The sequence below is a fragment of the Sarcophilus harrisii genome, chromosome 1 (genome assembly GCF_902635505.1).
Source record: "Sarcophilus harrisii chromosome 1, mSarHar1.11, whole genome shotgun sequence".
Classification (NCBI taxonomy): domain Eukaryota; kingdom Metazoa; phylum Chordata; class Mammalia; order Dasyuromorphia; family Dasyuridae; genus Sarcophilus; species Sarcophilus harrisii.
In genome coordinates this window covers 172,136,643-172,154,311 of record NC_045426.1, presented here as the reverse complement: position 1 = coordinate 172,154,311, position 17,669 = coordinate 172,136,643, and the positions used below count along the sequence as shown (strand labels likewise).

Sequence of the window (17,669 nt, the reverse complement as noted above, 5' to 3'; positions counted from 1 at the left end):
GTTTAAATATTAGCTTGACCTGAGTTGATCCAACGTAAGGCAATTTGAGAGGATTTTGAGGGATAATGTGTTCTACAGAAATGCTAGATTTTGCTCTATGTGGATAGTTGCCACAATAGTGAACTATATTTCATAGCTTATTGGAGCAAATCCCAGCTATAGTGCTGTCATGATTATTGTCTTAAGTATGTTTTAGTCATTCAGTTGATACTTATTAAGCACCTATTCTGTATAAAATGCTAGGCTAGGAGCTAAGAGAAATAATGCAGAGATGCTTTTCTTATCAATTTTCCCAAATGCAGTATTATTGCAATTTATTTAATGAGTTTCTTTGCCCAACAAATTCACCATCAAGTAACTAACACACTTAAATTGATAAGCCTCTCCTATATGAAGGTTGGTTTCAAGAAGCAAATAAGTCTATTACTAAGATCGTTTTTAGAACTTTTCCAGCCTGGCAGGACTTGCTTGACCTTGTAGTTGGTTAAAATAGTCTTTGAGGATCCAGATTCTACTAAAAATTACATTTGTGTAGGAGTCTAAAGAGCTATGTAAAAAAGGCAACTTTGGTTAGAAAAAAAAATAAGGTTTTTCTACAATGTCAGTGATTTTTTTCCTCATTTCTTTATGCCCAAAGAGTCTTTTTCACCTCAGAATAAGATCATGAAACACATCATCTTTTGATAAGTAATAGACAATGAATGATCTTATGTGCATTTGAGGGTTTTTCTCATAAATTGACATGATTGAGAAGGATCCTTAAGAAATACTAAAATTAATTTAAGCATTAAATATAATGTAACTTGTTGAATTCTGTCATCATGCTTTATATATCTTTAAATACACTAGGCACTTGGAGGTGTCCCAGGAAGTCAGCCATTACTGCCTAGTGGAATGGACCCAACTCGACAACAAGGTCAGTTTTTTAAAATGTATGTCTATGAAATTGATGCTAAGAATCTCAGTGGAAATACTTTATATTCTCAAGTAAATTTTCTTTTTGTAAGTTTCACCATCTGTTACCATTGTACTTATGCATGTAATGTACTCAACTGTAGCATACTAGAAACTTCTCAGATAACCCAGATTTTAATTCACTGACTTTATAACATTGGAGATACTTCATTTCTCTAGGTCTTGGTTTTCTTACATGGGGTACTAGGGCTTGAAAATTCCTTCCATTTCTGATATTCTGTAGCTTATATTTCTATTATTTGCATGTTAAGTATGTGTTGCTATGTATATTATGTTTATATATTATGTATGTTATAATATGAATTTATAGAATCAGTATAGTAAAATGAAAGAGGGAGGCAGCTAGGTGGCATAGTGGATAAAGCTCAGGGCTACAGTCAGGAAGACTCATCAACTTGAGTTCAAATCTGGCCTCAGACATTTACTAGCCGTGTGACCCTGGGCAAGTCACTTAAACTCGTTTATCTCAGTTTCCTCATCTGTAAAATGAGCTAGAGAAGGACATGGCAAACCACTGCAGTACTTTTGCAAAGAAAACCTCAAGGGTTCATAAAAGTCAGCTATGACTGAAAAGACTTGAGGACAACAACAATAAAATAATAAAATGGAAATCTCAGTTGAGTAGTCATGAAGACACTTGGATTCTGAGTAACTAGCTCGGTTACTAGCTATATGACTGAGTAAATCACGACTTCTCAACATTAATTTCTTCTCTATAAGATGGAAACAGTAATCATTTGCACCTACTTCACAGGATTATTGAGAAGGTTCGGTAGAAAATATATGTGAAGTCACTTTGAAAATTGTAAGGGTCTATACTAATACTAAGAAAGTATTGCTATTCTCAATATAGTTATAAATAAGAATAAATAAAATAATATATTTTTGTAAGATAGGAATAACATGGGTATTGAATTAAATATAATTCAATACCTCATTTTAGATAATTGCTTCAAACTTTTAACCCTCAGATTTTATTGATTTCACTTGCTCTTGCTTGCTACTTTTGACCACTTTTGGTAGAGAAGTTGGTAAACAATGAAATGGCCACAGAATTAACCAGAATAATTTACATTACTAGACTAAAGACACACAGACACACACACCCCTTGATAGTTGAGAATTGTTTGTCATTATTCACTGGCATTTATATACTTCTTTACAAAGCACTTTACAAAACACGTTATCTCTGCATAATGAGCTATTGAGTTTCATAACTCAATAATGAGGGATATTTTAGCTATTTTTATTTTGCAGCTGAGGGAAGATGAGTTTCAGAGCAGACAATTCACTTAACCTAGTCAAAAAGCTAGTAAGCTCGTTCTTGAATTTGATTTGACTTTGGCTCTCTCTTAAATCCAAGGAATGCTTTTGACTGAGTATGGTAACTTATCACTAGAATATCCTTTAGAGCAAGGCTTATTAAACTTTTTCACTCATGATCCCTTTTCACCTAAGAAATTTTTATGCAACCTCAGCATAGGCTGAGGCTTTTATATAGGCATATAAAATAGATATGCAAATCAAACATTTGCTATTAATAAGTCATAATTTGGTGACCCCCTCCCCCACACTCACTTACATGATTCCATCATAACTCAGAGTTTAAAAAATTTTGCTCTAGAGTACCCATAAAGATGGGCATTATTTTAAGAGAGTAGCAGAATTCCAGGTAGTGAGAGAGAATTTAGGAAAGGATGCTAGGTAGTTTTCAGAAACAGAATCTGTTGTTAAACAACTATAATTTTAAATCAGGTGCCTGAAATGCTATGTCATAAGTCATAAAAACTGTTGGCCCTTGTTTGGCATTCATGCATAGTGAAATCTTACATTTTTATGTCTTTTTTTCAGGACATCCAAATATGGGTGGACCAATGCAGAGAATGACTCCTCCAAGAGGAATGGTTCCCTTAGGGCCACAGGTATTTGCATGAATATTTGTATGTGGCATTTGACATAGGTAAACTAAAAGGACTGGCAAGAGGCTTTTTATGATTCAGGAGCTATAGAATAGGACTAACAATGTAAAATGTCATATCATATAATACTTCTTTTTTCTATCTAATGCATATGACTTCATGTGCTTAAATGCAAAAAATATTTTCAGTAGCAATATACAAAAAGTATCTGAAAAATAACATCAGCTAATTTTATTTAAAAAGTTTGGCCAGTTTGATGAAAATGTTTACAAATTATAAATTTTCTAAATCATATCTACCCATATACTAGTCATTGAATCATTATAGCAATGTGTTTATTTCTAAAATGGGGCTCATACATAATACTTATTTCACATTGGCTAACCAATCTGGGCCTGATATAACATGTTTCCAGGTATATGATTTTATCTATGTAAATCCAAATCTTTATTATAAATCATATCTTAACAGCTTTTCACTTTATTTGTATAGTGCCTTTTTCTCTTTAGAGGAAATGTATTTAGAAATATAATTTGTAAATTGATAGGTAGTAATATCTTTCTATTAGATATACTGGGCAAAAAGGTTGTGATATCCTAAATAAAAACCAATATATTGAGAATGTTAAGTAGCAAAACATTTTTAAAATCATGAGACTTATATTTACAGTTTTCTAGTGTACACCATAGGGCCATTGAGGAGTCATCTTTGAAGTATGTTCTCTTTTTCAGATCTAATACTATTCATCAATACCTGTCAGCTGTACTTAATCAGATGCAAGATATTACACAATAGAATTGAGAGTTCTCTAACCATCAGTGGCATTTTAGGCACTTTATCCCAAGAGGTCAAATTTGTTTTAGATGGTTTTTTTAGATTTTTTCTTATATTTGCAAAAATATGCCTGAAGTGGAAATTAATTCTAAAGATCACAATACTGAAGATGAGAACTGTATAAACCTGTGCAGGGAGGTGCTCATATGGTTAACAGTAGTTAGTGAATTTCTTTCCCTATAATCTTCATGAAATCAACAAGAGTTGTATTCTTTTGGAATGTTTTTGAAAGCAATTTGAATATGTAAAAGCAGCATTGGACTGGTTTGTTACTTTTCAAGTACCTGACAGGTTTTCAGATTAATTTTATTCTCATGGCTCATTCAAATGACTTTTCTGGTCATATTAAATTATACAAAAGATAAACTATTTAGGTTTTTCACTACTTTGTGAATTGATATCATGTCATTCTTTGTACTTGTATCCCCAGTAACATAATGGGCTTTTAGTAAATGTTTACTGATTGAATCTATGAGGAAATAAATTATTTCCATTAAAGTTCTAAATAATCACTAAAATTGGTAATCCCATCCAAAATACATTTCCCCCCAAGGTACCCAAATTTAAATGAAACTACTCGGTCTAGACCCAAAATATTCTTAGATAACTTTAAACATCTTTGGTTAGATATTTTAATTCTTTTGTTCTCAAGTTTCTAATTTGTAAATTGATAATTTAAGTTTATTAAATTGTGTTCAAGTAGTCTTAAGAGTTTGAAATAAAGGGTTCAAAGTGTCAAAAATTATGAACATATATAAAAATGCCTTTATAGAATCATATGGGTTTCATATAGCTAAACTTGTATGTTTTTAAACTAAACTTTTCAGAATACGTCCATGAAGCAAAATATTATATCATATAAATGCAAGTTCCAAACTCTATTATCTGTACCAGACCAGTTTTCATAGTAATTAGACCTAATCAATTAGTAAACAAGTATTTATTAAGTGCCTATACTATATGTTAGGCATTATTATACTCAGTGCTAGGTATACAAAAAAAAATCTCTTCTTTCAAGAACCTTATGTTATAGGTAAATGTGTACGTATGTGTATGTATGGTTATGCATTAAGTTATATAACTGTGTGTTTATATGGCTTATGTTGCAGATAAGTAAATAGTTTAAAAAATACCCATTTTAAGTAAGTTTTATTTGTGAGCAATGGCTAACAAATCATAAGATAGTCAGGAATTCATTCTTTTAAGATTATTTTTGCTTGTGGCTAAGCAACACCCTTGTTTTTTATTGTCATATATCGTCATGAATTTACATGAGAAATCAGATGATTTTTCAAGTTTAGGCTACATAGAGACAAAGGAAATTGCTTATGTGAGCCATTTATATTTAAATGAAAGAAGAAACTATTCATTTGTCTATATCACATTAAGAAAAAATAAGAGTGGTTTTTGACTCAGATAAAATAATTTGAACTGAGGGAATACTAGTGAGAATTTATGTTTAAAATTCTTAATTACAGCAGTTATACTTTAAACTTTGTCGATAGTGACCTCATAATCAGAAATATGCTTGAAGGAGACGAAATAGAGGTTTCTTATAAAATACCACATTAACTGTTGTCTTTAAAATACTATGGGAGTTTGTGCGCAATTATGTAGTTTACAAACAATAATTCAATGAAATGAATATCAAAATAAAAGATCTACTGTGTTAGCCATTGGGAGTGTGAGTGTACAAAGATTAAATACTTTTGAATGGATGTATGAAAGGAATAAATATTCCATATGACTTTGTATCCAAATTGCCAAAAGATTTATCTCTCATGTTCCCTACTTCAGTTATTATATATCTCTAATTAGGGTACATTCTCAATTTTTTAAAAAAGGATCATTCTCTTTGCAATTCACATTAGAATTATTTCCCTTTTTATCCATATTAATCTGGTCTTGCTAACCTTGTGTTCTTATGATCAGTGGTACCATTAACCTAACAATGAAATTACACTCAACTATTATACTCTTATGAAGGAAAAAAAAGAACACCAGTTGGAAAAAGATCAGGTTAAGAACCAGAAAGAAATGTATTCTTTTATATTGCTATCAGTGGCAAAGTAGTTGACTACTGATGCACTGGAAAGAATATTATAACAATTAAATGAGTGAACTTTCTATTATTGCAAGTTTTAAGGTAACTCAATAAACACCTTTGTCAGGATGTTGTAGAAGAAATTGTTATACTCACAAACTTTAAATTAGATGAATTCTAATGTTCCAACTTTAAAAATCTTAATTCTAAATTAGGTTCAAATTATGCTCTTTGCATGTGCATATATATGTAAATATACAAATTGAGGTTTTTATGAGTGTGCATGATTATTTAGTTTTGGTTTTTTAGGTTACTATGTAGTTTATAATTTAACCCTGGAATTTTGATGATATTTGTTGAATATGTCAAATCAACTTTCTTATATTGAACTCATTAGCATTTATTTTTGACTGTGTTGTTGTGCCAAGATGAGAAATTTCAGTAAGAAATTCCCCCACTTAAAAGTATGTTATGCACACAGTAGGTGATTAATAAATGCATGTTGAATGTTCTTATAAACATTTCTCAGATCAATTTAATATGCTTCAATGAGCCTACATTTTCATACATTTTTCATAAGCTAGAAATTAAAAAGTACAAGAAGGGATTCTTCACTGAATTGCACAGGCCTTATCCAGTCAGCAATTGTGTAGGGAAGTCATTAACCTGCTCTCCTTTCTTTCCCCCCTCCTCTTTGGTTTTGTTTTTTTGTTTTGTGGTAGTCTGACCCTTGGTTATCATTGCAGAACTATGGAGGTGCAATGAGGCCCCCTCTGAATGCTTTAGGTGGCCCTGGAATGCCTGGAATGAACATGTAAGCAAATCTATTACACTATTCTCTTTACTAAAATGACATTCATTTAAAAAAAAATTTGAGTTATAGCTCAAATAAAGATAGGGAATGTATTTGTTATTTAGTTGAATATTATAAAATATCATTTATTAAATTAAGGTCATTTTTTTCAAATGATGCTCTGCATATTTTTTCTTTTTTTTTTCTTTTTCCTTTTATAAATTGTACAAATAATGGGTATGCCATTTTTAAGGTCTTTACTCCAAACTTTTTGCTTGATATTTCTTGCTTGCCAATTTCTTTCCAATTAATGAAATGCTAAGAGAATGAGAAGATCTTCAGCATATTGGCTAGATCTCCTGTGGCAGATATAAGAAAGTACATGGACAGAAGTAATAAAAAATGGGCAAATGTGAATGGGGTATAATTTATGTTATTGCATTGAGTACTCACATTGATGAGTACAAATTTCTTGCAGTACTGAGTATGAAAAAAATGAATAGTCACAAAAAATAAAGATGCAAATAACATTGACATCTGAAGAATTCATTAATGAATTACAGATATGTGACCTAAATATGGATGATCCAAAGTAATAGAGATGCTTTATATAATACTGAACATTATGAAAAGGTACTCTACTTAAGCATTTTTTTGGATCCAGTCCACCTATTTATTAAAATTTTACTGGCACTGAAAAACATCCCAGCGATCAATAATTTTGGTCACAAGTTGAGTCAAAAAAAATTGATAAGGGCATGAGCTATATGTGATTTTATTGGTAGGATGAACTTCCAGTTTGGTTCCTTACATTCTCAGAGAGTTGTCAGGAGCACTGGAAAGTTTAGTGATTTGTCTTCAGGTTTTGTAACCAGTATGTTAGCTACCTCTGGCAAGAGTTTTCCAAATATACACTTCTTTTCTAAAATTATTATTTTAATAATACCAGAATTAAAGGTAAGTAATTATTAACAAATATTAAAAGATGGAAGATAGTAACCAAATTGTACTTTTTACATTTAAATATAAATATATTTATAAATAATATAAAATTTATAAATTTTTAGGAGGAGGGTAAGATTTTTAGTTTAACTTTGGTATTTATTTTAAGGTCATTAGCACATGTCTGATTTTTTCTAACCATCTTTATATTACAATTATTTTGTGTATTAGGCAAACCAGGTTTAAAGTATCAAAAGGTATATTCCATTGATCACTTATTGCTTTAAAATGTTCCTTGAATCTCAAAAACTGTAATCACTAGCTTTGTTCTCCTGAGCTTGCATAATTCATAACCCATATCTAAGTCATATTTTCTACTATGGAGTCTAAAAATACATGTAAAAATTTATTGTAAAGCATATTTAATCATTAGACATATACTTTGGTTATAGCTGATCATTAAAAATAATTTACATTTATATATCGATATCCTGACTATGAATCCAAACTGTTATAATTTCTCCATTATACCACACTTAGAAATTTATATGATAATGCTTAGATCTAAGAGAATTTCCAACTTTCATTTTCTCCACATTTGGTGATTATGTATTTTACTGCCTTCAGTATTGTGGCCTAGTTCATTTTCATTTCCTTAGACATTATATTTAAATAGAAAAAAATATAGGAATCTGTGCAATTTTTTTTTAAATTTTCAAATAAAAAATCAATATGTTTATTTGAAGATAAAATAATTGAATAAATTATAAAATTCTTTTTTTTTCTATTTTGTAAGTCCTATACATTTAAGGCTCACAGTTTTTTAAAGAATAAAATGAATTTTAGTTAAGAAATGTTATCTGTTTTGTCTGAAAAAGAATGAAGATGATATGTCTAAGTTCTTTTTCTCTGTTAAAGACAGTTGCTTTGATATTAATGATACAATTTAACTCATTGAGGGCTAGCCACATTTTATAAGCTATCTGACCTCTTTAAATTTCAATTTTTATTATGAAATTACATAGCCGAAATTTCATGCCTACACTGTATTTATATAGAAACCTTCTTTCTATGACATTCCTCCTATCATGTGTTATAGTGTTCAGTCTTTGTAATGTGATTGGCCACTTTCTTCTTCCCCCCTTTTAAAATAACCAGAATTTTAAAATCTTGTCTAATAGTAATTGCCATTCAATGCCATTTTCTTTCCTTCCTACTCACCTCCTCCCATTCCAACCAAAAATATTATGAAAGTTAAAGTGGATTCCAAATGTTCTGAGTACTTGGAAGAAAATTTACTATATAAATATAAATTATTATTAATACTTCTCTTAAAATATTAAAATGCAGTTTAATGGAAAACTCATTGGAGGATATGAGAATAAATGAGTTTATATTTATATAGAACATTTGAAAGTCACAAAATAAGTATATTATTTTTATCTACTTTAATAATTCTTGTTTAAGCTTTACACAAAAGATAAGAAATTATAAGGGTAGCCATGTAATATATTGTATTGCTTTTATCATAATTTTTAAAACAATAGATTCAGCACTGTGTTGCAATTAAGTCTTTAAGCAGAATTTTTTTTTTTATAAATTAGAGCTAGAAATATTTATGGGTCACATTACTGTCTCTAGATAACAAGACTATCAGTCAGCATCAGGGCTGCCATCAATTTAACTTGTTTTTATACCTTTAGTGATTACTGTGATGTTGACTGACAGTTCAGCCAGCCAATGACAGATAATGTTTTAAGTGAAAAGAAGCTTCAGTCATCTTCAGATGAAAAGAAAGTCCCAGGAATTAGTCTGATCATGTAAAGTGTCTAATTCTATTTAAGAAACACCAGGGTAGTAGCTAATGCTAGCAAATCCTCACTCTAATCCTTTGTCTTTTCTTTGACAGATGTGGTAAGTATCCAGTAGGAGATGGGCAGAATTTCCAACAGGGGTCTAGGCTTCCCCAAATGGAACAGTGCTTCCCTAAATGTATGTGTCTATTTGTGGCTGTTTGCCCATGAATTTTGTCCCTTTATTGGTCCTCTACTCCATTTTATTTATTTACACAAAACAAAGCTGAAGAGCAATAGTTCATACAGAATAGTTTATTTTACCGCCTAAATGATTCATTAATATAGGATCACAACATACTTTCAGCTTACACTATATGTCATGTTATTTCTATGATGTTAGTAAACCCTGAAATCCTGTTTCTGAAAACATTTCTTTTAGAAACTTGACATTAAAAAAATTTTTTTTGGAGGATGGGTTATTAGATCCAAAGATTTTTTTTTTTGACAAAAACTCAACAAACATAGCATTTCATACATATTTGCCAATCAGGCCCCTATTAAAATAACTAAAACTAGCTGCTTATATTTGTGGCTTAATCCATGAATGTATGTGCCTATAAATGTACTCTTTTTTTTTTTTCTTTTTTTTTTCGTCTTGACCTGCAGTTACTTAGTATAGGTATTTTCAAGTCAAGAAGCAGCTTCTACAGATAAAAGTCAATATCTCATTTATAAGTGTAATTGTGAAGTTCATTTATATTTGCTCAATCAAGTCATAGTATCCTACTTAAAGTATATGATTAGATTTCTAATCAGTCAATTTCAACAGTAGGCTTTATTGCAGTTTTTTTTTTAATAATTTGAAACAGAAATGAAAAAGGATTCAGATAGACTGGGGAAATTTGGCTATGTCGTAAGGGTCATCTATTAGTTATCAAAAGAGTCATTTGAAAAATTGGAGCAAGCATGACTTTTTAAGTAGGAATATCCTCTGGAGAGCAGGGGAGTAGGAGAAGATTCCGATTTGGTCTTAGTCACGTTTCCTCTTCTCTTTTGTTGGAGGAAGATCTTAGGATCTTTGAAGGACCCAGGAGATTTTTTTGGAGTTCCCATCTTTCTTTTGGTGTAACATCAGTGTCTCCAAAACTTCTAATAAAATTTCTGTTGGTTTTATGACTCCACTGTGAGTCCAGCAAAGAGACCATGCTTATGGGGAACATATCATGAGTACCTCATGAATTCAAGCAAAAGACTTTCTGCTACTAAGAGCTCTGTTCTATCCCTTTTGCCAATGTGCTCTTTAAGCTTAAATCCACTTTTCTCTAGACTATGTGGAAGACTATATCACAAACGTTAGGAGGGTATATTTTAAACCAATTTGTTTTACAGTTCTATGGTAGTAAATGGCCTTTTCTAAAAACTACTTAAGCCTGGCTGACTAAATTGATTCTTAAATGGGAAAAGTATATCAGTAAAAGGTTTGTATCAAAAATATTAAAAGCTATCCTACAACTGCTCAGGAGTATGACCTTCATTTACAACTCAAGATTCATCTGTGGAAGTTATAATAGGAATCCTTATAGCTTATATAGATTACATAAATTATAATCTTAGAGATTTACCTTAAAAATGTAACTGACTTGTGCAGGATCATGCTGCCAATATGCTTTTTTTTTATTATAGTTTTTTATTTACAAGATGTATGCATGGGTAATTTTTCAGCATTGACAATTGCAAAACCTTTCGTTCCAACTTTTCCCCTCCTTCCCCCCACCCCTTCTCCCAGATGGCTGCCAATATGTTTTAAAGGCAGGACTTGGGCCTAGACCTTGTTGACTCCAGAGCCTAACCCTCTATTCTTTATGCCTCCAATCACCCTGACTCTCAAATATGTACCCAAATTATATTTATTTTGTGTGTATTTGTATAGAAAACACGGGAATATAACTATATATATATATATATATATAATTCCTATTATATTTTTAGTGCCAGAGTCACAGAGTTATCACTTTGTGAATAGTTACAACCAAGAATTTTATATTATGGTTTATTACTAATGATCAGCTTAGTTTGTTTTTTTTTTCAGAAATAATTCTATATTGGAGAGCAATTCTATATTGGCTAGCAAGATGATGGAGATTTGAATGATCATAACTAAGCACAGTTTTACTATCTTAAAATAACAGTAAATGTACCAGATAAAGTAAAAAACAAACAAACAAACGAGGGTGGAGAATGCTCACAGAAAGTAGCATTTTAATGAAAGGAGAAAAAGAAAAACAATGATTTCACCAAAAAATGACTTAATGCATTAGCTTAAAACATTGTAAGACAGAAGAGAACACTGGAAGAAAAAAAAGGAACAGCAATAATAACAGGACTACTAGAAGGGAAACTGGATCTCATACAAAAATTTTCTGAATGATAAAAAGCTCAGTAATAGAAATATAAAACTGTCTGACACATCTATAAACATAGTACTAAAATCAGGGAAGGAAAACGTCAAGTCTACGACATAAATATTGAGCATTTTGGAGCATTCATTGGAAAGTTGATTAAATGGTAGCATCTCTGAAAAACAGAATAGTCTCAATATAAGAAGAAATAGAGTAAATGACTGAACAAAATTTTCAAAGACCTTAACTATTAGAGTGTATACATTCTTCAGTATGAATATAACATGGTTGGAACAACACTAAGTGATATCACTTGAGAATTATTGATCAGCAAAAAGCATCTTAAAAAAACAAAGTTTCTGAATCATTCTAAAAGAATATCCTACTAAAATAATTTCTCAGCAGCATTGACAAGCAGAAACTTGATGAAACCCACAGGATCTTAACAGATAATCCTCTAATTGAATTCAGGCACTAGATTCCAGAACTTCAACAATTAAAGATTTTTAAAAGTATCTAAGAGGAAACCAATGATATATCAAAAAATATAAATTTGAATCACATAGGAATTATTATTAAGGATGAGAAATAAAAGGAGAGCCTAGAATATAATTTACATGTCAGTCAAAGAGTTCTTGTAAGTTTGAGGCAGATAAATAACGTATTAGGTCAGAGTTGCCTAAATAGTCTTTGAGGCCATATACTGAAAGTCTGGAGTTAAAATGGAAACAAAGAGTTTTCTAAACCCATCAGACTAAGAGATGATTGTGATTGGCTCTAGATAAAGGACAGTTAAAAGAAAAGAATTAATCTTGACCAGGAGACTTTATGTCTTTTTCCTCTTTTTTCCCCCCTTAATCATGTTTATAGTTTCAATAACACAGTTTTAGTGTTATGCATTAAAATACATCAGGCTGCTCTTATTAGAGAGAGACTTTATAGGTGTGCTAGGAAGAGAGGACCTAGAAGATAATCCTGAAGGGTTAATGGCTAACAGATGATAGCAGAAAGCAACTTGTTAACAATGATACCTACACAGATGGCCAACAGAGACAACTAGCCACTGAGCAGAGAGATACAAAACCTAGCAAAAAGAATGGGAAGTCCTGCAGAGATGCAATGAGAATCCACAGAGCGCAGAAACAGGACACCCAGCAGAAATCAACAAAAAGTCAGACAGTGATGTTAATATGACCAGAGCCCTGAGCAGCTCTGCGACATCAGAAGCGCTGCTTGCTCTGGCCACATAGGGCGGGCCCTCCCAGCATGTATCCTGGCTACAGGGATTTGGGATTGGAGTCTCTTCGTACATGTTCTGTGGCTGCACGAGTTCCCTACCTATGTGCCCAGTGTATGTTCACACACATATTCTCTGCACGTGTGCCTTGCCTCATGCAGTAATCTGTGTGAACATATTAGCCCATGGTTATGTGGGAGGATGTTTCCTGATCATTTTTATTTGCTTTGCTGTTTGAGATAGTCTTTTATTTTGACCTGGGAGAGGCAAGCCATCAGTACTGCTTCAGAGTCAGAAAATTTGGGTCCAAGTCCAGCCCTTGATAGATGAAGGCTGTGTGATCTTAGGAAAATTACTTAACTTCTTGGAGTCCCCAAGCAGCAATCTCAGATTCCAAGTAGCCAAAGTGCAGACATGCATCAATAGGTTTTTCTCATCTAGAATGTCTTATACCAATGAAGTCACAAATTGGATTCTTTTTCTTTAAACTGTTTCCAGTGGCTTTCTCAGAATATACAAGAAGTTGGTGGACAGTGGTTCTGGCAGTTGATGATCCACAGAGTATTTTCAACCTGAAGTTTGGGAAAAGATCAGAGTTTTCTTGACTTGATGTCTTTGACTTCCATGGCTTCTTGCCTCCTATGCTACCTGATTGGCCCCAGATTCACTGATACATCTTCCTGGTCCAGAAACAAAGAAGGTTTCAACTTCAGTTAATTGGGGCCTTCAAGTGTTGGTCACCTGAAACCACACAGGTCACCTATCCTTGATGACGCGTTGACTAGACAAGTTTTACTCAGAAGTGAAGGAGACCTTGTCTAGTGAAGCTTGTATATACCCTGACTATTTCTGAACAAAATACACTTAGTTCATTCAATACCTCTCAAATGCCTCATTTCATGCCATCATCAAATCTAAACTGAGAGTGTGCTGGCATCAGCACTGGAAATATAATATGGTCACTTGGGAGGTGGAGGACCACATGTGAGGAAGTGCTATCCCAGTTACTAAATATGCAAGAAAACTTAGTTTAAAAAAATTCTTATCTTTTGAATGAGTAATTCCACCTTTTGTTTCATATTCTAAGATGGTTATGCACCAGAAAAAAAGACTTATCTGTCAAAATTATTCAAAGTAATACCGTTGGTAATAGCAAAAGGCTGGAAATGATCTGTAGGAACAGTTAACTGGGGAAAAGTTAATAAATTGTGGTATATAAATGGAATATTATTATTTTACTGCATAGTATAATAAATATCAACAATTCAAGAAATGTAGGAAGACGTATGAAGTAATGTAGAATGCAGGAACAGCAGAACACTATTTAAGCCTACCACAACCATGTAAATAAAGGTGACATTAAACAACAAATCTCAGGTTAAATACAGTGATATTGCTACTACCCTATTAAAATTAGAGCTTGCAGCCTTCCTTTCTTTTAACAAATGGTACATAATACAAGTATGCAGCTGTGTTTTAGTCACTTATCTGTATTATTTGGCTTAACTATTTCTAGGGATTACATTTTGGGTTTTGTATATTTTGTTTTAAAATATTAAGAATGCTAAATTATAGAATAGATTTGTAGTGAAATAATCTGTTTTATTTCAAAAAGATGTAGAAGAATCTTATTTCTATTGGAAAAGGTATTATAGTAAAGTTATGGTGAAATTAGTAGTTTTTTTATTTAATATTTTTATATCTCAGTTGGTCAGAAGCTAAAATTAGTTTGAGTTAAACCTTTGTTTATCATCTTATCTTATAGGGGTCCAGGTGGTGGTAGACCTTGGCCAAATCCAACAAATGCCAATTCAGTGAGTATATTTATGAGACTGGATATTGTTATAACTTGTGAAATTAATTCTCTATAATAGTAATGGACCTCATATTTAGAATAGTATATTCAGTAACTTAGCAAAACATTGTGCTTTGTGAAAGACTCTTACTGTGTTTTGTTGTTTTTTAGTTATTTTCTGTCATGTCTGTTTTTCATGAGCTCATTTGGGGTTTTTTTTGGCAAAGACACTAAAGTAGTTTGCCGTTTCCTTCATCAGCTCATCTTAAGGATGGGGAAACTGACACAAACAAGGTTAAATGATTGACGAGGGTCACACAACTAGTAGTGTCTGAACTCAGAAAGAGGACTCTTCCAGAAACCGGGCCTGGAGTTCTACCTACTCTATCACCTAGCATCTCTTTGAATCATTTACATTGACCAAAATGTAAATTGGATGATATTTGTGTCATATACATATATATACTCATATACATATCAGAAATAAGCAATCACTTCTAAAGGAAATGTATATACTTGAATTATGAAATTTATTGTGAGCAGTATTTTTCTACTTAGAGAAGCAATATCTGTATTCTTTCCAGATAAATCCTTATAAAAGTATATTAATATTGATATTTTATCCATTACTTTAACATAGTCCTTTAGTCAATGTGCCTAAGAAAACTATATGAACTTCCACTACTATAAAGTCACTAAATATTTCAAGTCAGACTTATCTTTAAAATTTGTAAACCAATTGTTTTTCCTTTTAAATTATCATCCTAAGATATCTTTAACAGATATGTTACTCCTCTTCTTGCTTAGCGGTCCACAATTGTAGGAATTTCTCTAGTCTTCTTTTTTTTACTATCATGTCTAATATGATAGTAGATTCATTCAAAAAAGAAAATTAGACCATATTTAGTCCTTCTGAACATATGGAGATTTTTCTTTTCTCTTTAGTTTAAAATAATACTTTATGTGATACCAGAGCAAACACAGAACTAACCTAGTATTTCATGTTTCTGTTCATCTAATATGAAAAATAGAATAGATGAACCACTAGCTAGCTTGTTGTTAGGGAAAAAAAGGAACCACAATTCATATATCTGTGCACACGTACATATTCATATATATACATGTGTATATATTCACATACTAATTTCTCATTGTTGGTAATTCATTAAAGGAAACTGAATATCTCATTAAATGAAAACATTTCAGACAAGAAATTTTGAATGTATGAAAGTTATTGTTTACTTTTGTCTTACTTTTGAAGCATTGCGAAAATAGTTGTATCTGACCATGAAACTGGCTTCACTCATACATAAATGATACACAGAGATGTGCTGGAAAGTATTTGACAGCCAGCTCTCCGGGGCAGGGGAAAACTTAATAGGATTAACTTTTAAGTTTATTCTACATTTTCTCCATCATTCATGGTGTTTGTACAATCAATAGAACAATGAATGAAGTTCTAATTTGGAGCATTTGCAGATTTTTGAGCTGTAAATATTCACAATGAAAATTTAACTATCATTTCTTAAGAATCAGCACAAAAATATTCTAAACTTAAAAACATCCCCCCCAACCCTTTTTTTCTTATTGAAATTACTTGGTATTTGTGTTGAAAGTAGGGATAGTTTAATTTTGCATTTTGTAATTCTGATGATTTTTAAATAGTAAAAACTTAATAAATGTTTATTGATTTGAATTAAATCATTCAACTCAATTTACATATAAATGCTACCCTTCTTTTCCTTGCTACTTTTTACTTTACTTATATCTATATACTGTCTGTGGCACATTAATAATAGTAATAACTAATAGTTATGTAGGCTTAATGTTTACAGAGCACTTTCTATACATTTCATTTATTCCTCACAGCAGCTCTGAGAAGTGATGCAGATATGTAATTCTAATACCCCATTTTACAGATGAGGAAGCAGAATCTGAGAAGATAAGGGTTTTGCCCATAATCTTACTGCTGGTAAATGGCAGGAAAAAATACTTTGGTTTCTTCTGATTTTCACTTCAACAAGAGCTAGCCCCAAGCAGAACTTTTTTTTCTGACAGTCTTAAGAAAACAACAGATTCTACAATCAATTCTGAGATTTAAATGTTGAATTACATGCTATACTTCAAACTATAAGAACCAAAGGTTATTTTCTTATTCAGGGTTATATTCCCTACTCTTTCCTTCCCTTCCAACACACAACCCCTAATAAACAAATATGGATAAATATTTGTTGAATGAATGAATGAATGCCATATCCCTATCTCTAGTGTCTGGTATAATATACCAGGCAAGTTAGGTATTTAATGTTTTAAAAAAATTGAATTGAATTAAATTCCAAATAAGTTTAAAAGCCTGGAGGAAAAGCTTTCTTGCCAGCTAGTTTACAAATCCACAAATCTATAATTAGAAAGAGCTAACTATTCTACATGATGTACCAAACTTGACAACTCAGTCTGGCCACTACATAATTAACAGGCCAAATGGGAGGAAATGATCAGATCTTTTTCTGCCTTGATATGTCTGAATCCTCTATTTTTAATGAACATGCTAGGCATCTTAATCATCATATCAGTAACATATAGAAAATTGAAACAAAGACAAGAAATTGAGTATGAAAATATAAGGCTGCCATTGTCCTAGAGTGGGGATGGGAGGGAGACAGTATCACAAACACAAAAACTCATTATGAGCTCAGATGTTTAGAATATCCCTAAAAATGAGAAGGATGCTTTTTAAAACTGGTTGATTGTATAAAGTAATTGGCTAAGAAGATTTTTAAGATGATAAACATATCACAGATATTGAATGGGGTTATAATATCAGAAAACAAAGAGAAGTCAGATGAACTTGATCCTTACTTTCCTTCTTGACATAGTGCATCTCTTTGGAATAAGGAAATTCTGCTTCTCTCATAGATTGACTGTGTGACTCTCA

At 31.7% G+C, this 17,669-nt stretch overlaps 1 protein-coding gene across 5 annotated transcripts in view; it reads left to right on the top strand.

Moving 5' to 3' along the window:
- SSBP2 (single stranded DNA binding protein 2) overlaps positions 1-17,669 on the top strand; it is a 375,378-nt gene that overhangs the window by 315,993 nt on the left and 41,716 nt on the right. For 3 of the 5 annotated variants that reach the window (XM_031967111.1, XM_031967094.1, XM_031967105.1), the window contains 4 exons: positions 850-916; positions 2,827-2,897; positions 6,495-6,586; positions 14,705-14,753. In XM_031967111.1, the coding sequence (XP_031822971.1) occupies positions 850-916; positions 2,827-2,897; positions 6,495-6,586; positions 14,705-14,753 (279 nt within the window). The remainder of the gene's footprint in view (positions 1-849; positions 917-2,826; positions 2,898-6,494; positions 6,587-14,704; positions 14,754-17,669) is intronic. The other 2 variants (XM_031967116.1, XM_031967100.1) reach the window with 1 other exon arrangement.